The sequence below is a fragment of the Salmo trutta genome, chromosome 13, assembly GCF_901001165.1.
Source record: "Salmo trutta chromosome 13, fSalTru1.1, whole genome shotgun sequence".
In the NCBI taxonomy this organism is placed as follows: Eukaryota; Metazoa; Chordata; class Actinopteri; order Salmoniformes; family Salmonidae; genus Salmo; species Salmo trutta.
In genome coordinates, this window is record NC_042969.1 from 72,731,966 (window position 1) to 72,758,249 (window position 26,284).

The following is a 26,284-nucleotide window of genomic DNA, read 5'->3' on the forward strand; positions in this document are numbered from 1 at the left end:
AGATTCAGGTGTATTGGGCAGAGAAAAATGCCTACAGGCGAAACAATAAGTTGAATCTTGACATACAGAATATTCAAGCCATGAATTGTCCTTATAGCAGGAGCTGTTGAAAGCCCTTTTCCTAGTACCATGCTGAGTTCTGAGAAACGTTTTCAAACACGGCTGTACAGGACCCTCTTCTCTGGATCTTGAAATGTCTAAAATACACGTTAAATAATGTGTTATATCTCTATGGAAATGTATAATTAAGGGATCCACAAGATTAAATACTAACAGCTGCTAACTAAAATGTGTCGTTTAAAGTATAGGCCTGGCCTCCCATTGGGCCCTTTTGGAACAGAAGTCTGATATCCCTCCTTTTTTTTCATGTTTAATTTACCTTATGCAAAAATAAAAAAATTGGTTACATATAAGCATCCAATTACCCACATTTTAGTCCAATCTCAATCTTAATTACAAATCCCCATTATCATAACTGTACCTTAAAATCAACTACCAGCCTAAGTTACTAGTTAGATCATGTCTAGCCCTACTCTGCAGTAAGTAACTTAGCTAGTTATCATTTATTGCACCTTTACGATAGCAAATAGGCTCTCTGCAAATTGTGGTAATCTTTTGAGTAACGTTAACAGATTGATAATAACAATTGTTCATTTTGAGTTCACGTACGAAAATCTAACTGAGTTAATGGATTTCAAATGGCAGAATGTTAACTTGCTGAACACTGACAGCTGTAGTCTACTAGTTACCCCACATTAGCTAAACATTCGTATACTGTAACTTACGACACTGCACTGTATATGTGTGTACTACTAGCACAGATGTAAACATAATGTTAGGCTAAATTGGGAACTGATCCCTCTAATCTGATTAACTGTCTGTTAATGGAGCCAAAGGTCTAACGTTAACTTACACAGCGACTCAACTTTCATAAAAGTTGTTCAGGAAACTTAAATCCGATGCTAAACCTTAAAACTTACTTAATTCAAATATGATGCTTTCGCCAATCGCGAAATATTCTCTCTTCTTCTTCTGTATGTTCTACTTATTCTTCTGTATCTCCCAACCAACGTTAATATTTTCTCTTCCTCGTCCTCGATTTGAAAAATGCGCAGCCGAACGTCAAAATAAATGCTTCTTTCAACAAGAGGTGAAATGAGATGTCAAACAGCATCAAACTGCCAGTAGCAAATGAAATTTTGGGGGTGGCGCCCCGGACACCCCTCTGGCTCCGCCCCTGACCCTGATGCCAGCTAACTTCCTGTCAGATTTTTCGTGTCCGGTTGCTGTCTTGCCGCTAGGCTACCTGCCTACCACTATTAGTTAAGAATTAGATAATCCAGTCAAGCCATGAGTCACTAGATTACCCTCTATTAGTTATCAATTAGTGTTTGTTGCGGATTTGAGAGATTGATATTTTTGATATTTAAATTTTTTTTCACCTTTAATTAACCAGGTAGGCCGGTTGAGAACAAGTTGTCATTTGCAACTGCGACCTGGCCAAGAAAAAGCATAGCAATTCGACACATACAACAACACAGAGTTACACATGGAATAAACAAAACATACAGTCAATAATACAGTAGAACAAAAGAAAAAAAAAAGTCTATATACAGTGAGTGCAAATGAGGTAAGTTAAGGCAATAAATAGGCCATGGTGGCGAAGTAATTACAATATAGCAATTAAACACTGGAATGGTAGATGTGCAGAAGATGAATGTGCAAGTAGAGATACTGGGGTGCAAAGGAGCAAGATAAATAAATAAATACAGTATGGGGATGAGGTAGGTAGATAGATGGACTGTTTACAGATGGGCTATGTACAGGTGCAGTGATCTGTGAGCTGCACTGACAGCTGGTGCTTAAAGCTAGTGAGGGAGATATGAGTCTCCAGCTTCAGAGATTTTTGCAGTTTGTTCCAGTCATTGGCAGCAGAGAACTGGAAGGAAAGACGACCAAAGGAGGAATTGGCTTTGGGGGTGACCAGTGAGATATACCTGCTGGAGCGCGTGCTACGAGTGGGTGCTGCTATGGTGACCAGTGAGCTGAGATAAGGCGGGGCTTTACCTAGCAGAGACTTGTAGATAACCTGTAGCCAGTGGGTTTGGTGACGAGTATGAAGCGAGGGCCAACCAACAAGAGCGTACAGGTCGCAATGGTGGGTAGTGTATGGGGCTTTGGTGACAAAACGGATGGCACTGTGATAGACTGCATCCAGTTTGTTGAGTGGAGTGTTGGAGGCTATTTTATAGATGACATCAACGAAGTCGAGGATTGGTAGGATGGTCAGTTTTACGAGGGTATGTTTGGCAGCATGAGTGAAGGATGCTTTGTTGCGATATAGGAAGCCGATTCTAGATTTAATTTTGGATTGGAGATGCTTAATGTGAGTCTGGAAGGAGAGTTTACAGTCTAACCAGACACCCAGGTATTTGTAGTTGTCCGCATATAAGTCAGAGCCGTCCAGAGTAGTGATGCTGGACGGGCGAGCAGGTGCGGGCAGTGATCAATTGAATAGCATGCATTTAGTTTTACTTGCGTTTAAGAGCAGTTGGAGGCCACGGAAGGAGAGTTGGCATTGAAGCTCGTTTGGAGGGGCCAGAAGTATACAGAATGGTGTCGTCTGCATAGAGGTGGATCAGAGAATCACCAGCAGCAAGAGCAACATCATTGATGTATACAGAGAAGAGAGTCGGCCCGAGAATTGAACCCTGTGGCACACCCATAGAGACTGCCAGAGGTCCGGACAACAGGCCCTCCGATTTGACACACTGAACTCTATCAGAGAAGTAGTTGGTAAACCAGGCGAGGCAATCATTTGAGAAACCAAGGCTGTCGAGTCTGCCAATAAGAATGTGGTGATTGACAGAGTCGAAAGCCTTGGCCAGGTCGATGAATACGGCTGCATAGTAATGTCTCTTATCAATGGCGGTTATGATGTCGTTTAGGACCTTAGGCGTGGCTGAGGTGCAACCATGACCAGCTCTGACACCAGATTGCATAGCGGAGAAGGTACGGTGGGATTCGAAATGGTCGGTAATCTGTTTGTTAACTTGGCTTTCGAAGAACTTAGAAAGACAGGGTAGGATAGATATAGGTCTGTAGCAGTTTGGGTCTAGAGTGTCACCCCCGTTGAAGAGGGGGATGACCGCGGCAGCTTTCCAATCTTTGGGAATCTCAGACAATACGAAAGAGAGGTTAAACAGGCTAGTAATAGGGATTGAAACAATTTCGGCAGATAATTTTAGAAAGAGAGGGTCCAGATTGTCTAGCCCGGCTGATTTGTATGGGTCCAGATTTTGCAGCTCTTTCAGAACATCAGCTGTCTGGATTTGGGTGAAGGAGAAATGGTGGGGGCATTGGCGGGTTGCTGTGGAGGGTGCCGGGCAGTTGACCGGGGTGGTGGTAGCCACGTGGAAAGCATGGCCAGCCGTAGAGAAATGCTTATTGAAATTCTCAATTATAGTGGATTTATCAGTGGTAACAGTGTTTCCTAGCCTCAGAGCAGTGGGCAGCTGGGAGGAGGTGCTCTTATTCTCCATGGACTTTACTGTGTCCCAGAACTTTTTTGAGTTAATACTATTAATACTACAGGATGCACATTTCTGTTTGAAAAAGCTAGCCTTAGCTTTTCTAACTGCCTGTGTATATTTGTTCCTAACTTCCCAGAATGCCACAGGATGTTTTTGTGCTGGTCAAGGGCAGACAGGTCTGGAGTGAACCAAGGACTATATCTATTCCTAGTTCTACATTTTTTGAGTGGGGCATGCTCATTTAAGATGGTGAGGAAGGCACTTTTAAAGAATAGCCAGGCATCATCTACTGACGGGATGAGGTCAATGTCATTCCAGGATACCCCGGCCAGGTCGATTAGAAAGGCCTGCTCGCAGAAGTGTTTTAGGGAGCGTTTGACAGTGATGAGGGGTGGTCGTTTGGTCACAGACCCATTACGGATGCAGGCAATGAGGCAGTGATCGCTGAGATCTTGATTGAAAACAGCAGAGGTGTATTTGGAGGGTGAGTTAGTTAGGATGACATCTATGAGGGTGCCCGTGTTTACGGATTTGGGGTTGTACCTGGTAGGTTCATTGATAATTTGTGTGAGATTGAGGGCATCAAGCTTAGATTGTAGGATGGCTGGGGTGTTAAGCATGTCCCAGTTTAGGTCACCTAGCAGCACGAGCTCAGAAGATAGATGGGGGGCAATCAATTCCCATATGGTATCGAGGGCACAGCTGGGGGCAGAGGGAGGTCTATAGCAAGCGGCAACAGTGAGAGACTTGTTTCTGGAAAGGTGAATTTTTAGAAGCAGAAGCTCGAATTGTTTGGGTACAGACTTGGATAGTAATACAGAACTCTGCAGGCTATCTTTGCAGTAGATTGCAACACCGCCCCCTTTGGCAGTTCTATCTTGGCGGAAAATGCTATAGTTAGCGATGGAGATTTCAGGGGTTTTGGGTGTTTTCCTAAGCTAGGATTCAGACACAGCTAAGACATCCGGGTTGGCAGAGTGTGCTAAAGCAGTGAGTAAAACAAACTTAGGGAGTAGGCTTCTAATGTTAACATGCATGAAACCAAGGCTTTTACGGTTCCAGAAGTCAACAAATGAGAGCAACTGGGGAGTGGGAGAGGCGCTAGGCACTGCAGGACCTGGATTAACCTCCACATCACCAGAGGAGAAGTAGGATAAGGGTACGTCTAAAGGCTATACGAACTGGCTGTCTAGCACGTTCGGAACAGAGAGTAAAAGGAGCAGGTTTCTGGGCACGATAGCATAGATTCAAGGCATAGTGTACAGACAAAGGTAAGGTAGGATGTCAGTACATTGGAGGTAAACCTAGGCATTGAGTAATGATGAGAGAGATATAGTCTCTAGAGACGTTTAAACCAGGTGATGTCATCGCATATGTAGGAGGTGGAACAACATGGTTGGTTAAGGCATATTACATTTACATTTTACATTTACGTCATTTAGCAGATGCTCTTATCCAGAGTGACTTACAATTTAATATTGACCAGGGCTAGAGGCTCTACAGTGAAATAAGACAGTAATCACTAACCAGGACAGTAATGGACAAGTCATATTGATATTAGAGAGAGGCATGCGTATCCAAGTGAACATATGGGTCCAGTGAGTGGTTGGGCTGACTGGGACATGGCGATTCAGACAGTTAGCAGGCCGATGCTAACAGTTAGTAGGCCGGGGCTAAACAAGCTAGCAGTTAGCAGACCGGGGCTGGCAAGCTAGCAGTTGGCAGACCGGGGCTAGCAGTTAGCAGACCGGGGCAGGCAAGGTAGCAGTTAGCGGACCGGGGCAAGCAAGCTAGCAGTTAACAGACTGGTGCTAGCAAGTTAGCCTTTGGGGGACGTCGCGATGGGGGTAAGTCTGTTTTGCCTCTTTGTGCGGTGACGTCGATAGACCAGTCGTGGAATTAGTAGGCTTCCAAGTAGCTCTAGGTAGCTAGTAGGCCGCAAAATGGGCCTTCAGTGGACGTTGCGGCTAAGGGGCCTGTTGGAATCCTCGGGCAGATTATGTCGGTATTCCAGTCGTAGAGGATCGGCGGGGTTCCGTGCCCCGTACCGGCAGTAGAAGGGGTCCGGATATTGTAGCCCAGGAGTGGGCTTCGGTGGTAGCACAGGAGCCCTGGCAGGGCTAGCTTCAGGCTAATTGGTGCTTGCTCTGGGATGGAAACGCTAGCCAGGAGTAGTCACCCGGGATTGCAGTTAGCTAATTGCGAACATCCAGATGAAAATGTTCAGAGTTTGCGGTAGGAATCCGGGGATATGGGGGGAAAAATTACAAATAATAATAGGTCCGTTATGCTCTGGTTTGAGTCACGTTGTTCGAACTGGCGAGAGCTTTCCGAGCTAAAGGTTAGCTGATGACCGCTAGCAATGGTTTGCTGACTGATAGCTGGTAGGTAGTTAGCTGGCTAGCTTCAGTTGAGGGATTCCAGATCCGAAGTAAATAGAAATACTTTAGAAGAAAAAACAGATCCACGCCACATTGGGTGAGGCGGGTTGCAGGAGAGTATTTAGAAGTTGAAGTTTAAGAAAATATTTTTTAAAGATATGTGAAGAAAAAGATGTAAAAAGATATATACAAGGGACACGACAGGACAAAGACAAAGACGTCTGACTGCTATGCCATCTTGGATTATTATTATATAATGTTCTGTGTATCAATAATATGATATGGCCTGACATTACCATCAAACTAGAATGTGTTTTACAGTGAAATATCAATGAAGGAGCAGAGAATATCTGTAATGAAATTCACGGGCTAGGCCAGGGTCCATGAACTTCCTTTAATGAGCTTTGTGGCATTTCCCTTCTCTTCTGTCTGTGAAGCAGGAATATAGTTATTCTAATAATGAGAACTGTATCATTTTTATTGCACATAGCTGTACGGCCGTTCCAGATCTATAACTGCATCTTTATTTGGTCCTGATAACACAAGGTTTAGCTAAATTTAGGGGACACATCTTCATATGTTGCCTGTCTTGCAAATTCAAGTTGTTCTATGAATTTTGACTATAACCAATGCTTTATTTTTCTCTGCCTTTTCACTCACTCTCTTTCTCTGTCTGTCCCCCTCTTCCTGTCATTCTCTCTACCTCTGTCCTCCCTGCAGGTTTCGGCTTTGTAACTTTCGAGGTTGAGGATGTTGTGGAGAAAGTATGCGAGATCCACTTTCATGAAATCAATAATAAAATGGTGAGTGGCTCTCACTTTTCAAAACGGCGGACGGTGCGTTGCTGGCTGGATTAATATTTGATTTTCTCTTTAGCACAGCAGGAACGATGGCAGGCACACACACACACACACACACACACACAGGTTTTTAGGGATATGGAGTCAGTGGTGTGCACTGTGCACCGATGACCACACACCATGAAATTGTGTTTGTGAGTCGTTCCTGGCAGAAGGGCAAAACAACCTGTCCCTACCTCACGCAAAACCACCCTGCAAATCAGGCTGGAACAGGTATCCATGTCTGTGAAAGCTGGTGGTATTATTGAAAAATAACAACATTAAACCTATCAGTCCAGGCTGTTTCAATGCCAGACCTGGTGTTGATGTTTATTGTTAATCTTCAGTAGTGGCAGTGTGTTTCCAGTAGATTGGTCTCGGGTCAAGGTTAATGGCCTGTTGACCAGGTGGTGGTGGGGGTAGGCTGTGAGCAGGCTGGCTGAGGCCCAGGATGGCGAGGCAATGGTGTGCAGAGAGGAGGAGGGTGGTGGTGGTGAAGCCTTGGTGTAGCGTTAGCCTGCGCTAGTTGCTTGCCACTCATGCAGCCTGCTGTGGCTCAGACAGTGCAGTATAGCAGCGTAGGGGGAGCATATCAGACCCTGCATGACTCCATATCCTGGCCTGCCGTGCACTGTCAACACTACCACTTCTACACTACTCTGTTCTCCCTCCTTAGTCAACACTACCACTACTACACTACTCTGTTCTCCCTCCTTAGTCAACACTACCACTACTACACTACTCTGTTCTCCCTCCTTAGTCAACACTACCACTACAACACTACTCTGATCTCCCTCCTTAGTCAACACTACCACTACTACACTACTCTGATCTCCCTCCTTAGTCAACACTACCACTACTACACTACTCGGATCTCCCTCCTTAGTCAACACTACCACTACTACACTACTCTGATCTCCCTCCTTAGTCAACACTACCACTACTACACTACTCTGTTCTCCCTCCTTAGTCAACACTACCACTACTACACTACTCTGTTCTCCCTCCTTAGTCAACACTACCACTACTACACTACTCTGTTCTCCCTCCTTAGTCAACACTACCACTACTACACTACTCTGATCTCCCTCCTTAGTCAACACTACCACACTACTCTGATCTCCCTCCTTAGTCAACACTACCACTACTACACTACTCTGATCTCCCTCCTTAGTCAACACTACCACTACTACACTACTCTGATCTCCCTCCTTAGTCAACACTACTACACTACTCTGATCTCTCTCCTTAGTCAACACTACCACTACTACATTACACTACTCTCCCTCCTTAGTCAACAGTACCACTACTACACTACTCTCCCCCCTTAGTCAACACTACCACTACTACACTACTCTGATCTCCCTCCTTAGTCAACACTACCACTACTACACTACTCTGATCTCCCTCCTTAGTCAACACTACCACTATTACACTACTCTGATCTCCCTCCTTAGTCAACACTACCACTACTACACTACTCTCTTTCCTTAGTCAACAGTTCCACTACTACACTACTCTACTCTTCCTTCTTAGTCAACACTACCACTACTACACTACTCTGATCTCCCTCCTTAGTCAACACTACCACTATTACACTACTCTGATCTCCCTCCTTAGTCAACACTACCACTACTACACTACTCTACTCTCCATCCTTAGTCAACATGACCACTATTAAACTACTCTCCCTCCTTAGTCAACACTACTACGCAACTCTCCCTCCTTAGTCAACACGACTACACTACTCTCCCTCCTTAGTCAACACTACTCTCCCTCCTTAGTCAACACTACTACACTACTCTGATCTCCCTCCTTAGTCAACACTACCACTATTACACTACTCTGATCTCCCTCCTTAGTCAACACTACCACTATTACACTACTCTGATCTCCCTCCTTAATCAACACTACCACTACTACACTACTCGGTTCTCCCTCCTTAGTCAACACTACCACTATTACACTACTCTGATCTCCCTCCTTAGTCAACACTACCACTACTACACTACTCTGTTCTCCCTCCTTAGTCAACACTACCACTACTACACTACTCTGAGCTCCCTCCTTAGTCAACACTACCACTACTACACTACTCTGATCTCCCTCCTTAGTCAACACTACCACTACTACACTACTCTGATCTCCCTCCTTAGTCAACAGTACCACTACTACACTACTCTCCCTTCTTAGTCAACACTACCACTACTACTCTACTCTTCCTTCTTAGTCAACACTACCACTACTACACTACTCTGATCTCCCTCCTTAGTCAACACTACCACTACTACACTACTCTGATCTCCCTTCTTAGTCAACACTACCACTACTACACTACTCTGATCTCCCTTCTTAGTCAACACTACCACTACTACACTACTCTGTTCTCCCTCCTTAGTCAACACTACCACTACTACACTACTCTGATCTCCCTCCTTAGTCAACACTACCACACTACTCTGATCTCCCTCCTTAGTCAACACTACCACTACTACACTACTCTGATCTCCCTCCTTAGTCAACACTACCACTATTACACTACTCTACTCTTCCTTCTTAGTCAACACTACTACACTACTCTGATCTCCCTTCTTAGTCAACACTACCACTACTACACTACTCTGTTCTCCCTCCTTAGTCAACACTACCACTACTACACTACTCTGATCTCCCTCCTTAGTCAACACTACCACACTACTCTGATCTCCCTCCTTAGTCAACACTACCACTACTACACTACTCTGATCTCCCTCATTAGTCAACACTACCACACTACTCTGATCTCCCTCCTTAGTCAACACTACCACTACTACACTACTCTGATCTCCCTTCTTAGTCAACACTACCACTACTACACTACTCTGTTCTCCCTCCTTAGTCAACACTACCACTACTACACTACTCTGATCTCCCTCCTTAGTCAACACTACCACACTACTCTGATCTCCCTCCTTAGTCAACACTACCACTACTACACTACTCTGTTCTCCCTCCTTAGTCAACACTACCACTACTACACTACTCTACTCTTCCTTCTTAGTCAACACTACTACACTACTCTGATCTCCCTCCTTAGTCAACACTACCACTACTACACTACTCTGTTCTCCCTCCTTAGTCAACACTACCACTATTACACTACTCTGTTCTCCCTCCTTAGTCAACACTACCACTACTACACTACTCTGTTCTCCCTCCTTAGTCAACACTACCACTACTACACTACTCTGTTCTCCCTCCTTAGTCAACACTACCACTACTACACTACTCTGTTCTCCCTCCTTAGTCAACACTACCACTATTACACTACTCTGATCTCCCTCCTTAGTCAACACTACCGCTACTACACTACTCTCTTTCCTTAGTCAACACTACCACTACTACACTACTCTGATCTCCCTCCTTAGTCAACACTACCACTACTACACTACTCTGTTCTCCCTCCTTAGTCAACACTACCACTACTACACTACTCTGTTCTCCCTCCTTAGTCAACACTACCACTACTACACTACTCTGATCTCCCTTCTTAGTCAACACTACCACTACTACACTACTCTCCCTTCTTAGTCAACACTACCACTACTACTCTACTCTTCCTTCTTAGTCAACACTACCACTACTACACTACTCTGATCTCCCTCCTTAGTCAACACTACCACTACTACACTACTCTGATCTCCCTCCTTAGTCAACACTACCACTACTACACTACTCTACTCTCCCTTCTTAGTCAACACTACCACTACTACTCTACTCTTCCTTCTTAGTCAACACTACCACTACTACACTACTCTGATCTCCCTCCTTAGTCAACACTACCACTACTACACTACTCTGATCTCCCTCCTTAGTCAACACTACCACTACTACACTACTCTGTTCTCCCTCCTTAGTCAACATTACCACTATTACACTACTCTACTCTCCATCCTTAGTCAACACTACCACTACTACACTACTCTGATCTCCCTCCTTAGTCAACACTACCACTATTACACTACTCTGTTCTCCCTCCTTAGTCAACACTACCACTACTACTCTACTCTGATCTCCCTCCTTAGTCAACACTACCACTATTACACTACTCTGTTCTCCCTCCTTAGTCAACACTACCACTACTACACTACTCTGATCTCCCTCCTTAGTCAACACTACCACTACTACACTACTCTGATCTCCCTCCTTAGTCAACACTACCACTACTACTCTACTCTTCCTTCTTAGTCAACACTACCACTACTACACTACTCGGATCTCCCTCCTTAGTCAACACTACCACTACTACACTACTCTGATCTCCCTCCTTAGTCAACACTACCACTACTACACTACTCTCTTTCCTTAGTCAACAGTCCCACTACTACACTACTCTTCCTTCTACTTAGTTCAACACTACTACACTACTCTGATCTCCCTCCTTAGTCAACACTACCACACTACTCTGATCTCCCTCCTTAGTCAACACTACCACTACTACACTACTCTGATCTCCCTCCTTAGTCAACACTACCACTACTACACTACTCTGATCTCCCTCCTTAGTCAACACTACTACACTACTCTGATCTCTCTCCTTAGTCAACACTACCACTACTACATTACACTACTCTCCCTCCTTAGTCAACAGTACCACTACTACACTACTCTCCCCCCTTAGTCAACACTACCACTACTACACTACTCTGATCTCCCTCCTTAGTCAACACTACCACTACTACACTACTCTGATCTCCCTCCTTAGTCAACACTACCACTATTACACTACTCTGATCTCCCTCCTTAGTCAACACTACCACTACTACACTACTCTCTTTCCTTAGTCAACAGTTCCACTACTACACTACTCTACTCTTCCTTCTTAGTCAACACTACCACTACTACACTACTCTGATCTCCCTCCTTAGTCAACACTACCACTATTACACTACTCTGATCTCCCTCCTTAGTCAACACTACCACTACTACACTACTCTACTCTCCATCCTTAGTCAACATGACCACTATTAAACTACTCTCCCTCCTTAGTCAACACTACTACGCAACTCTCCCTCCTTAGTCAACACGACTACACTACTCTCCCTCCTTAGTCAACACTACTCTCCCTCCTTAGTCAACACTACTACACTACTCTGATCTCCCTCCTTAGTCAACACTACCACTATTACACTACTCTGATCTCCCTCCTTAGTCAACACTACCACTATTACACTACTCTGATCTCCCTCCTTAATCAACACTACCACTACTACACTACTCTGTTCTCCCTCCTTAGTCAACACTACCACTATTACACTACTCTGTTCTCCCTCCTTAGTCAACACTACCACTACTACACTACTCTGTTCTCCCTCCTTAGTCAACACTACCACTACTACACTACTCTGTTCTCCCTCCTTAGTCAACACTACCACTACTACACTACTCTGTTCTCCCTCCTTAGTCAACACTACCACTATTACACTACTCTGATCTCCCTCCTTAGTCAACACTACCACTACTACACTACTCTGTTCTCCCTCCTTAGTCAACACTACCACTACTACACTACTCTGAGCTCCCTCCTTAGTCAACACTACCACTACTACACTACTCTGATCTCCCTCCTTAGTCAACACTACCACTACTACACTACTCTCCCTTCTTAGTCAACACTACCACTACTACTCTACTCTTCCTTCTTAGTCAACACTACCACTACTACACTACTCTGATCTCCCTCCTTAGTCAACACTACCACTACTACACTACTCTGTTCTCCCTCCTTAGTCAACACTACCACTATTACACTACTCTGTTCTCCCTCCTTAGTCAACACTACCACTACTACACTACTCTGTTCTCCCTCCTTAGTCAACACTACCACTACTACACTACTCTGTTCTCCCTCCGTAGTCAACACTACCACTACTACACTACTCTGTTCTCCCTCCTTAGTCAACACTACCACTATTACACTACTCTGATCTCCCTCCTTAGTCAACACTACCGCTACTACACTACTCTCTTTCCTTAGTCAACACTACCACTACTACACTACTCTGATCTCCCTCCTTAGTCAACACTACCACTATTACACTACTCTGTTCTCCCTCCTTAGTCAACACTACCACTACTACACTACTCTGTTCTCCCTCCTTAGTCAACACTACCACTACTACACTACTCTGATCTCCCTTCTTAGTCAACACTACCACTACTACACTACTCTCCCTTCTTAGTCAACACTACCACTACTACTCTACTCTTCCTTCTTAGTCAACACTACCACTACTACACTACTCTGATCTCCCTCCTTAGTCAACACTACCACTACTACACTACTCTGATCTCCCTCCTTAGTCAACACTACCACTACTACACTACTCTGATCTCCCTCCTTAGTCAACAGTACCACTACTACACTACTCTCCCTTCTTAGTCAACACTACCACTACTACACTACTCTGATCTCCCTCCTTAGTCAACACTACCACTACTACACTACTCTGATCTCCCTTCTTAGTCAACACTACCACTACTACTCTACTCTTCCTTCTTAGTCAACACTACTACACTACTCTGATCTCCCTCCTTAGTCAACACTACCACTACTACACTACTCTGTTCTCCCTCCTTAGTCAACACTACCACTACTACACTACTCTGATCTCCCTCCTTAGTCAACAGTACCACTACTACACTACTCTGATCTCCCTCCTTAGTCAACACTACCACTACTACACTACTCTCCCTTCTTAGTCAACACTACCACTACTACTCTACTCTTCCTTCTTAGTCAACACTACCACTACTACACTACTCTGATCTCCCTCCTTAGTCAACACTACCACTACTACACTACTCTGATCTCCCTCCTTAGTCAACACTACCACTACTACACTACTCTGTTCTCCCTCCTTAGTCAACATTACCACTACTACACTACTCTACTCTCCATCCTTAGTCAACACTACCACTATTACACTACTCTTCCTTCTTAGTCAACACTACCACTACTACACTACTCTGTTCTCCCTCCTTAGTCAACATTACCACTATTACACTACTCTACTCTCCATCCTTAGTCAACACTACCACTACTACACTACTCTGATCTCCCTCCTTAGTCAACACTACCACTATTACACTACTCTGTTCTCCCTCCTTAGTCAACACTACCACTACTACTCTACTCTGATCTCCCTCCTTAGTCAACACTACCACTACTACTCTACTCTGATCTCCCTCCTTAGTCAACACTACCACTACTACACTACTCTGATCTCCCTCCTTAGTCAACACTACCACTACTACACTACTCTGATCTCCCTCCTTAGTCAACACTACCACTACTACTCTACTCTTCCTTCTTAGTCAACACTACCACTACTACACTACTCTGATCTCCCTCCTTAGTCAACACTACCACTACTACTCTACTCTTCCTTCTTAGTCAACACTACCACTACTACACTACTCTGATCTCCCTCCTTAGTCAACACTACCACTACTACACTACTCTGATCTCCCTCCTTAGTCAACACTACCACTACTACTCTACTCTTCCTTCTTAGTCAACACTACCACTACTACACTACTCTGATCTCCCTCCTTAATCAACACTACCACTTCTACACTACTCGGATCTCCCTCCTTAGTCAACACTACCACTACTACACTACTCTGATCTCCCTCCTTAGTCAACACTACCACTACTACACTACTCTCTTTCCTTATTCAACAGTCCCACTACTACACTACTCTTCCTTCTACTTAGTTCAACACTACTACACTACTCTACTATTCCTTCTTAGTTAATACTACCACTACTACACTACTCTCTCATCTTAGTCAACACTACTGCAACTACACTACTCTCCCTCATTTGTCAACACTACCAAGAGAGTAGTGTGGTAGTGGCAGTGTTGACTAAGGAAGGAGAGTAGAGTATTAGTAGTAGTGTTGACTGAGGGACATTTGTGTAGTATATTACTGCAGTAACAGGAAATGTAAATTATTGTGTGGATTATAATTAATGGACATTTTTATAGGGGTTCATACATGTTTAGTTAGGGCAAATCAAGTCTGACATTTTCAAGTGGAAATTACAAACTTTAAAATCCTTTATAAACCTCAAACAACTGGGTGATGAAATGCAGGTCGTACATTATGCAGTAGTTCCCTGACACCCAGTCTCAGCCCCCCAGACCCACAGACAGACAAACAGACAAACACAGCAGCCGTCCAACCACAGATACAGCACAGATATTGACTTTCACATGATAGTGCATCAAATACTCTCATTGTTCAGCCTAGCCCCATGTGCCCATCGACTGGCTGTATTAAATTGGGCTTTGGGGGAATTGCATGCATTGTTTGCATCTTTTGGGGAGGTTAAATAAGAGAGAAGGATGAGAAAAAGGAATATTTTCATCCCCGGCCTGCTTCAGTATTACCAGCTCCTGTCTCCATAAAATTAGTACTCTGTTTGTGGGGCTTCCTGGTTGCTGAGGTGTTGGAGGAACAACTGGGAAATAAATGACTGAGAGAAGGTATGAAAAGTGGGATGAAGCGGAAGAATGTTTTGTGTGTGAAAAAGCGGTGTTGGATGGAGTCCCGCATCCTCTCTTTCTTCCCTCTTCTAATCTCTGATGCTGTTTCCAGAGTTTCTCTTTGCCAAAAGGATAAAAGCCACCTTGGAGGCATCGTCTGCTAGCAGCCTGCGCATTTGTGTGCGCGTGTATGTACGTGCGTGTGAGTGCGTGTGTATTTGACTAATATTCAGCAATAACATTATAATGATTATGTTGTAAATGGCAGTAGTAACACACCCTTGGAAGTGTCCACCAGGCCGTAGCCCTCGTGCAAGAGATGCTTTACAGCCACCATTTCACAAACACACCATCTGTGCACCCTTAACCCTCAGCTTTTAAGAGGGAAGGGGGCCATCTCAGTCTCCAGCTCTACTTCCTGTGTGGAGCTATCAGGCATGACCCAGGCATTGACTCCTCTCCTCTCCTAGTGATTGGTTCTGACTGGGACTTACAGGACTCTGCATCAAGAGATGATGTTACCAGGCATCAGTGGCTCAGTGCCAGTATATGGGTGAGGCTCTACTCTGAGTGCCAGCCGCCCTGGGCCGAACCTGTTTGATACCCACTCTGGGTAGCAGTGGTGTAAAGTACTTAAGTAAAAATACTTGAAAGTACTACTTCAAATGAAATTGTATTGGTCACATACATGTGTTTAGCAGATGTTATTGCGGGTATAGCAAAATGCTTGGGCTTCTAGTTCCAACAGTGCAGCAGTATTTAACAAGTAATATCTAACAATTTCACGACAATACACACAAATCTAAGGTAAAGGAATGGAATTAAGAATATATAATATTTGGACGAGCAGTGTCAGAGCAGCATTGACTAAGATACAGTACAAAATATTACAGTATATACAGTTGAAGTAGGAAGTTTACATACACTTAAGTTGGAGTCATTAAAACTCGTTTTTCAACCACTCCACAAATTTCTTGTTAACAAACCTCTCTGGGCTAGGTGGCACCAAATCGTCCCACCTACGTAACAGCAAGTTGAATCCTGTGGCGCGATTTTCAAAACGTTTGAAATGCTATTACTTCAATTTCTCAAACATATGACTATTTTACAGCTATTTAAAGACAAGACTCTCGTTAATCTAACCACACTGTCCGATTTCAAAAAGGCTTTACAACGAAAGCAAAACATTAGATTATGTCAGCAGAGTACCCAGCCAGAAATAATCAGACACCCATTTTTCAAGCTAGCATATAATGTCACAAAAACCCAAATCACAGCTAAATGCAGCACTAACCTTTGATGATCTTCATCAGATGACACACCTAGGACATTATGTTATACAATACATGCATGTCTGTTCAATCAAGTTCATATTTATATCAAAAACCAGCTTTTTACATTAGCATGTGACGTTCAGAAAAAGCATACCCCCCGCAAACTTCCGGGGAATTTACTAACAATTTACTAAATTACTCATGATAAACATTCACAAAAAGCATAACAATTATTTTAAGAATTATAGATACAGAACTCCTCTATGCACTCGATATGTCCGATTTTAAAATAGCTTTTCGGATGAAGCACATTTTGCAATATTCTAAGTACATAGCCCAGCCATCACGGCTAGCTATTTAGACACCCACCCAGTTTAGCCTTCACCAAAATCATATTTCCTATAAGAAAAATGGTCTTACCTTTCCTGTTCTTCGTCAGAATGCACTCCCAGGACTTCTACTTCAATAACAAATGTAGGTTTGGTCCCAAATAATCCATCGTTATGTTCCATCAGCGACGTTTTGTTTGTGCGTTCTAGACACTATCAGAATGGTAAATCACGGTCGTGCGCATGGCGCATAACGTGACAAAACAATTCTAAATATTCCATTACCGTACTTCGAAGCATGTCAACCGCTGTTTAAAATCAATTTTTATGCAATTTATCTCGTAGAAAAGCGATAATATTCCGACCGGGAATCTGCGTGTCTGTAAACTGAGGGAAAAACAGAAAGGCGGGGGCAGGCAGGTCACGCGCCTAAGTCTTTTGTCTGCTCATAGACCACTTAGCAAAAGCTCTCGTGTGTTTCAGCCAGGGCTTTGAATTACGTCATTCAGGTTTTTCCCGGGCTCTGAGAGCCCATTGGAGACGTGGGAAGTGTCACGTAACAGCAGAGATCCTGAGTTTTTGGAAGAGATGTCAAAGAAAGCAAATAAATGGTCAAACAGGCCACTTCCTGTAAAGGAATCTCTCAGGTTTTTGCCTGCCAAATGAGTTCTGTTATACTCACAGACACCATTCAAACAGTTTTAGAAACTTTAGGGTGTTTTCTATCCATATATAATAAGTATATGCATATTGTAGTTACTGGGTAGGATTAGTAACCAGATTAAATCGGGTACGTTTTTATCCGGCCGTGTAAATACTGCCCCCTAGCCCCAACAGGTTAAGTAAAAATACTTTAAAGTACTACTTCAAATGAAATTGTATTGGTCACATACATGTGTTTAGCAGATGTTTTTGCGGGTGTAGCAAAATGCTTGGGCTTCTAGTTCCAACAGTGCAGCAGTATTTAACAAGTAATATCTAACAATTTCACGACAATACACACAAATCTAAAGTAAAGGAATGGAATTAAGAATATATAATATTTGGACGAGCAGTGTCAGAGCAGCATTGACTAAGATACAGTACAAAAGATTACAGTATATACAGTTGAAGTAGGAAGTTTACATACACTTAAGTTGGAGTCATTAAAACTCGTTTTTCAACCACTCCACAAATTTCTTGTTAACAAACTATAGTTTTGGCAAGTTGGTTAGGACATCTACTTTGTGCATGACACAAGTAATTTTTCCAACAATTGTTAACAGACAGATTATTTCACGTATAATTTACTGTATCACAATTCCAGTGGGTCAGAGGTTTGCATACACATACACACGTACACATACACACACATGGCTTTAGAAGCTTCTGATAGGCTAATTGACATCATTGGAGTCAATTGGAGGTGTACCTGTGGATGTATTTCAAGGCCTACCTTCAAACTCAGTGCCTCTTTGCTTGACATCATGGGAAAATCAAAAGAAATCAGCCAAGACCTCAGAAAAAAATTGCAGACCTCCACAAGTCTGGTTCATCCTTGGGAGCAATTTCCAAACACCTGAAGGTACCACGTTCATCTGTACAAACAATAGTACGCAAGTATAAACACCATGGGACCACACAGCCGTCATACCGCTCAGGAAGGGGACGCGTTCTGTCTCCTAGAGATGAACGTACTTTGGTGCGAAAAGTGCAAATCAATCCCAGAACAACAGCAAAGGACCTTGTGAAGATGCTGGAGGAAACGGGTACAAAAGTATGTATATCCACAGTAAAACGAGTCCTATATTGACATAACCTGAAAGGCCGCTCTGCAAAAGAAGAAGCCATTTGCTCCAAAACCGCCATAAAATAGCCAGACTACGGTTTGCACATGGGGACAAAGATTGTACTTTTTGGAGAAATGTCCACTGGTCTGATGAAACAAAAATAGAAATGTTTGGCCATAATGACCATCGTTATGTTTGGAGGAAAAAAAAGCTTGTGGAAGGCTACCTGAAACGTTTGACCCAAGTTAAACAATTTAACGGCAATGCTACCAAATACTATTTGAGTGTATGTAAACTTCTGACCCACTGGGAATGTGATGAAAGAAATAAAAGCTGAAATAAATCATTTTCTGCTATTATTCTGACATTTCACATTTTTAAAATAAAGTGGTGATCCTAACTGATCTAAGACAGGGCATTTGTACTAGAATTAAATGTCAGAAATTGTGAAAACCTATTTTAAATATATTTGGCTAAGGTGTATGTAAACTTCTGACTTCAACTGTACACATGCGATGAGTAATGCAAAATATGTAAACATTATTAAAGTGATTAGTGTTCCATTATTAAAGTGGGCAGTGATTTAAGTAGTTTTTGGGGTATCTGCACTTTACTATCCATATTTTTTACAAATGTTACTTTTACTTCACTACATCCCTAAAGAAAAGGATGTACTTTTTACTCCATACATTTTCCCTGACACCCAAAAGTGCTCATTACATTTTGATTGCTTAGCAGGACAAAAAATAGTTCAATTCACACACTTATCAAGAGAAAATCCCTGGTCATCCCTACTGCCTCTCATCTGGCAGACTCACTAAACACAAATGCTTTGTTTGTAAATGATGTCTGAGTGTTGGAGTGTGCCCCTGGGTATGTGTACATTTTAAAAACAAGAAAATTATGCCGTTTGGTTTGCTTAGTATAAGGAATTTTTTATTATTCATACTTTTACATTTAAATATCCTAGCTCTGACATGTGGAGAGGCTGAAAAAGGAAGAGAGGACAAATAGAGCAGTGAAGGAAAATTCTGAATAGGCTTTTTGTATTCCTCTTCAGAATGGACAGACTCGAGTTCTGGCCCAAAAACGGCAGCCCAGGTTTGACTGACTGCCTGAATGTGTGTCAGTCTGTTTAGCCTTGACACTCACACCCCTTTCACACTCTCTCCAAATCGCTTCATACAAGACCAAGCCGCCCCCCCCCCAAATGTTTTATATATCCTTTGTCCGGTAGTACTCACTGAGCTTTACTGTGACAGTAGAATATAGGTGTTTAACTGGAGTGTGGGGCGCGCAATAAAGCTGCCCCGCCACTCAGGATAGTGTTTAAAGACCTGTCGAGGCAGACTGAACCGTGCAGCTGTTGGACACACGTAGAGGAGTGGATCGATCCTGGCCTCGGATAAACCCTTCCTCAGGTACCACCCAGACAGGAAAACTTAGAGAGAAAACGCAGTCTACTGTAGCAGTGCTCTTTCTTAGATGCACAAATGAGGTAATTATACCCTATTATTTCTTTCAACGGATCTGAACTGGATGTGAGACTATCGGTGAGGGCTGTATGTTAACTGTCCATTCTTACACCGTCCTCATAGATGTCAAACTCAGCCTTGGGTATGCAAGGACCTCACTCTCCTCTCTGCTGGTGTCTCTGTGCTTTCTGCACCAATAGCTAACAGCTCCCCTAGACCTGTAGACCTGCTACATGTGTCCCGGCAATACTGCTGACCCCTCTCCATAATCCCCATGCCCCCCATGCTGCCCCCATGTAGCCCCCCTGCCAGTACAGATGTACCCTGGCTCATTCCCATCATGCCGCCCCTCTCTTCTCTCCCTGCCTGCCCCCGGAGACCCCCTGCGCTAGCCCACCGCGGCGCTAGCCCATTAGCATGTATGATAAGTGCCTAGCATGTCAGCGGGCCAATTTAAAGGCTGGCTCCGCCATGCCGGGGCTCAGGCCTGCAATATCATTGGGAGATAATCTACCGCTGTGAGGGAGAAAGTGGCAGCTCGGGGCAGAAAATCACTCTTATTTTCTCCTTCTCCCTCTTCTCTTTCTTCCTTCTGGCTGTTAACACCACCACTTCTTCTGATGACACTGAGAACATGGCAGAAACACCCAAGGGAGGAAGGGAAGTGTTTGTGTGTGTCAGAGGAGGGGCAAGGCAGAGGGGACATGACATGATTCTATGAGTGTTTCCATAGTAGATATATCCCTCAGCCCATTTAATCCCATTAGGTGACATGTTAAATTGATTCTTCCTGTCTCTCTCTGTGTGTATTTACTCAGCTCTCTCTGTCCAGGAGGTGTTAGTGCATGGCTAAGATTCTCTTTCTCTCTCTCTCTCTGTCTCTCTCTCTCTCTCTCTTTCTCTCTCTCTCTCTCTCTCTCTCTCTCTCTCTCTGTGTGTCTCTGTCTCTCTCTCTCTCTCTCTCTCTCTCTCCGTGTCTCTCTCTTTCTCTCTCCCCGTCTGTCTCTCTCTCTGTGTCTTTCTCTCTCTCTCTCTCTCTCTTTCTCTCCCTGTCTGTCTCTCTCTCTCTGTCTCTCTCTTTTTCTCTCTCCCCCTCTGTCTCTCTCTCTCTCTCTCCGTGTCTCTCTCTTTCTCTCTTTCTCTCTCTCTCTCCATGTCTCTCTCTCTCTCTCTCTGTCTCTCTATCTCTCTCTCCGTGTCTCTGTCTCTCTCTCCGTGTCTCTCTCTCTCTCCGTGTCTCTCTCTCCGTGTCTCTCTCTCTCCGTCTCTCTCTCTCCCCCCATCTCTCTCTCTCTCTCTCCCCCTGTCTGTCTCTCTCTCTCTGTCTCTCTCTTTCTCTCTCCCCCCTGTCTGTCTCTCTCTCTCTCTCTCTCTGTCTCTCTCTTTCTCTCTCCCCCCCTCTGTCTCTCTCTCTCTCCGTGTCTCTCTCTCCGTGTCTCTCTCTCTCCGTCTCTCTCTCTCCCCCCATCTCTCTCTCTCTCTCTCCCCTGTCTGTCTCTCTCTCTCTGTCTCTCTCTTTCTCTCTCCCCCCTGTCTGTCTCTCTCTCTCTCTCTCTCTGTCTCTCTCTTTCTCTCTCCCCCCCTCTGTCTCTCTCTCTCTCCGTGTCTCTCTCTTTCTCTCTCTCCCCCTGTCTCTCTTTCTCTCTCTCTCTCTCTCTCTCTCTCTCTCTCTCTCCCTCTGTGTGTCTCTCTCTCTCTTTCTCTCCGTGTCTCTCTCTCTCTCTCTCTCTCCGTGTCTCTCTCTTTCTCTCTCTCCCCCTGTCTCTCTTTCTCTCTCTCTCTCTCTCTCTCTCTCTCTCCCTCTGTGTGTCTCTCTCTCTCTTTCTCTCCGTGTCTCTCTCTCTCTGTGTCTCTCTCTCTCTCTCCGTGTCTCTCTCTCTCTCTCCCCATCTCTCTCTCTCTCCCCTGTCTCTCTCTCTCTCTCTCCCCGTCTCTCTCTCTCCCCTGTCGCTCTCTCTCCCCCATCTCTCTCTCTCTCTCCCCCTGTCTGTCTCTCTCTCTCTGTGTCTCTCTCTTTCTCACTCTCCCCCTGTCTGTCTCTCCCCCTGTCTGTCTCGTTCTCTCTCTCTCTATCTCTCTCCCCATCTCTCTCTCTCCCCTGTCTCTCTCTCTCTCTCCCCGTCTCTCTCTCTCCCCTGTCGCTCTCTCTCCCCCGTCTCTCTCTCTCTCTCTCCCCCTGTCTGTCTTTCTCTCTGTGTCTCTCTCTTTCTCTCTCCCCCATGTCTGTCTCTCTCTCTCTCAATTTAAGGGCTTTATTGGCATGGGAAACATATGTTTACATTGCCAAAGCAAGTGAAATAGATAATAAACAATAAAACATTTATTGTAAACATTACACTTACAAAAGTTCCAAAAGAATAAAGACATTTCAAATGTCATATTATGTATATATACAGTGTTGTTATGATGTGCAAATAGTCAAAGTACAAAAGGGAAAATAAATACAGGTAAATCTAGGTTGTATTTACAATGGTGTTTGTTCTTCACTGCTTGCCCTTTTCCTGTGGCAACAGGTCACACATCTTGCTGCTGTGATGGCACACTGTGATATTTTTCCCAGTAGATATGGGAATTTATCAAAATTGGATTTGTTTTCAAATTATTTGTGAGTCTGTGTAATCTGAGGGATAATATGGTTATACATTTGGCAGGAGGTTAGGAAGTGCAGCTCAGTTTCCACCTCATTTTGTGGGCAGTGTGCACATAGCCTGTCTTCTCATGATAGTCAAGTCTGCCTTCGGTGGCCTTTCTCAATAGCAAGGCTATGCTCACAGTCTGTACATAGTCAAAGATTTCCTTAAGTTTGGGTCAGTCACAGTGGTCAGGTATTCTGCCACTGTGTACTCTCTGTTTAGGGCCAAATACTGTAGCATTCTAGTTTGCTCTGTTTTCTGGTAAATTCTTTCCAATGTGTCAAGTAATTATCTTTTTGTTTTCTCATGATTTGGTTAGGTCTAGTTGTGTTGCTGTCCTGGGGCTCTGTGGGGTCTGTTTGTGTTTGTGAACAGATCCCCAGGACCAGCATGCTTAGGGGTCTCTTCTCCAGGTTTATTTCTCTGTAGGTGATGGCTTTGTTATGGAAGGTTTGGGAATTGCTTCCTTTTAGGTGGTTGTAGAATTTAACGGCTCTTTTCTGGATTTTGATAATTACCTGGTATCGGCCTAATTCGGCTCTGCATGCATTATTGGGTGTTTTACGTTGTACACGGAGGATATTTTTGCAGTGTCTCAATTTGGTGTTTGTCCCATTTTGTGAATTATTGGTTAGTGAGCGGACCCCAGACCTCACAACCATGAAGGGCAATGGGTTCTATAACTGATTCAAGTATTTTTAGCCAGATCATAATTGGTACGTCGATTTAATGTTCCTTTTGATGGCATAGAACACCCTTCTTGCCTTGTCTCTCAGATCGTTCACAGCTTTGTGGAAGTTACCTGTGGCGCTGATGTTTAGGCCGAGGTAGGTATAGTTTGTTGTGTGCTCTAGGGAAACGGTGTCTAGATGGAATTTGTATTCGTGGTCCTGGAAACTGGATGTTTTTTGTCTTATTGAGATCTGGGTGCTGCTGATGGCATCCTTGGTTGAGGACAGAAGCACGAGCTCATCAGCAACAGTAGATATTTTACAGATTCTAGTGTGGTGAGGCCGACTGTTCTAGTGCCCTCACCAATTCGTTGATATACATGTTGAAGAGGGTGGAGCTTTAGCTGCATCCCTGTCTCACCCCCTGGCCCTGCGGAAAGAAATGTGTGTTTTTTTGCCAATTTTAACCGCACACTTGTTGTTTGTGTACATGGATTTTATAATGTCGTATTTTTTTCCCCCAACACCACTTTCCATCAATTTGTATAGCTGACCCTCATGCCAAATTGAGTTGAAAGCTATTTGGAAATCAACAAAGCATGAGAAGACTTTGCGTTTGTTTTGGTTTGTTTGTTTGTCAATTAAGGTGTGCAGGGTGAATACGTGGTCTGTTGTACGGTAATTTGGTAAAAAGCCTAGTTGACATTTGCTCAATACATTGTTTTCACTGAGGAAATGTACGAGTCTGCTGTTAATGATAAAGCAGAGGATTTTCCCTCTCTCTCTCTCGCCCCCCCCCCCCCCCCCAAATTGTGATATTTGAAAAGATTACAGTAATTCAGCAATGCCATTTCCAAAGTGCTCTTTCAGACCAGACATGTCACAACGGAGAGAAGAGGAAATCCAGTTCTTAGAAAGGGGGAATGAAAGTAGGGCGGGGGGAGGTTGAAGAGAGCAAGCGATACATGAAGTAGAATTTCCTGTACATACCTGACAAAAGGGCAGAACACCAGTGAAAATGGCATGGTAAAGCTAACAGGGTTTTATGACCTCCTAACTGTAGTTGATGTAACGCATAAAGAAAAGAAAGCAGTAAAGTGGAGGGGAGATGGCTCCCTCTGCTCGCTTCACCCTGCCAGACCCCTCTGTAATCTATAGCCAAGACACACACACACACACACTGCCTGAAGAACAGCCCAACAACACACACACACACATGCAATACAGGTATGCACACACACACATTTTTATTTGCTCTAAAGCGCTTTCCTCTCGCAAACGCCACAGTGAAAATAGAAAATAGATGTTCTGTTTTGGAAGCATAAATAGCCGCTGTTTTTTTCACTGCAGATATAGATTTGTGTGTCAGGCAAAATAGCTTTAAGTGTATTAATAATGTGCAGGGGCTCCCCATGCCTCCCATGTAATCTAATTCAACTTGCCATGAATTATGACTCAGTGTTAAGTTCAGGGTTCTGCTGTCAGGCATCAGAGCACATTTCTCTTTCCTTCTCTCTTGCTCTTACTCTCTCTCACTCTCTCTTACTCTCTCTCACTCTCTCTCACTCTCTCTCTTACGCTCTCTCACTCTCTCTTACTCTCTCTCTCTCTCCACAAATACGATAGAACAGCTTGTCTGTGACCTTTTCCAATGGTGGGGGTGATGGTTGGGGGATGTGAGTAGACGTAATGGCAGTGCTGTGCTGTTAGGTATCGGGATACAGACAAAGAGAAAGGCCTGAGATCTCTGTGGTAAAACAGGCATTTCACTGCTTACATGTAGTATGTACATAAATTGAGTGGTTTACTGTACATGTCTTTTTATAGCCCTGCTCAGATAATAATAGTCAAAACAGGCCATCTGATGTGACCACTGTTGTCATGTTTGCCTCTGTTATGTTGATGTTCTGGTTTTGGGTTTAAGTGCCTTTCGTTCTCTTGCCTGGAGTGACTGTACTGTTGTATTGAGGGATGAGTCACTCTGCCAGCCAGGCACTTCACTCTGCAGCACTGCAGTTCTGGGGAGGAAGAGATGTGAGAACTAATCAGGTCTGTGAATGAGGCAACTTCTCTCTCCTCTCCTTTTGTCTCCCTCACACCTGTCTGTCTGTCTGTCTGTCTGTCTGTCTGTCTGTCTGTCTGTCTGTCTGTCTGTCTGTCTGTCTGTCTGTCTGTCTGTCTGTCTGTCTGTCTGTCTGTCTGTCTGTCTGTCTGTCTGTCTGTCTGTCTGTCTGTCTGTCTGTCGTCTCCCTCACATCTGTCTGTCTGTCTGTCTGTCTGTCTGTCTGTCTGTCTGTCTGTCTGTCTGTCTGTCTGTCTGTCGTCTCCCTCACATCTGTCTGTCTGTCTGTCTGTCTGTCTGTCTGTCTGTCTGTCTGTCTGTCTGTCTGTCTGTCTGTCTGTCTGTCTGACTCCCTCACACCTGTCTGTCCGTCCGTCCGTCCGTCTGTCTGTTATCAGGCCTGTCAGAGGAAGTGCCTGCTCTTAATTGTGCTGGAGGAAACAAAATGTGGCTCTAAAGAAGGTTGGTTCCAGGCGTTATGGCAGTCAGGGGAAGTGACAGTGTTCTTTCTGAACTGGATGTTCTAAAAGAGAGAAAGTGCTGATGTCCCAGCTCTGTCACTTTTAGAAATGTATACTTTTACATAGTTTAATATGAAGGAGGCTTTGATCCTGACTAATATGAGCTGGAATATTGTCAACATATGGGAATCTACGTGGGCAAGTGGCACTTACCAACAGAAAAATGATTGCTCTTCTGTAATTGTTTCCTTGTAGAATAATTGTTCTTTAGTAGGGGTTGTTTGTAACTGCAGTCACATTGTCACAATAGGGAGGTTGTTGGT

General features: G+C 44.0%; 1 protein-coding gene across 1 annotated transcript in view; it reads left to right on the forward strand.

The window, feature by feature from the left end:
- Positions 1-26,284, forward strand: part of LOC115206486 (RNA-binding protein Musashi homolog 2) — a 406,246-nt gene that overhangs the window by 274,441 nt on the left and 105,521 nt on the right. The window contains exon 8 of the mRNA XM_029773542.1: positions 6,635-6,717. Coding sequence (XP_029629402.1) covers positions 6,635-6,717 — 83 coding nt within the window. The remainder of the gene's footprint in view (positions 1-6,634; positions 6,718-26,284) is intronic.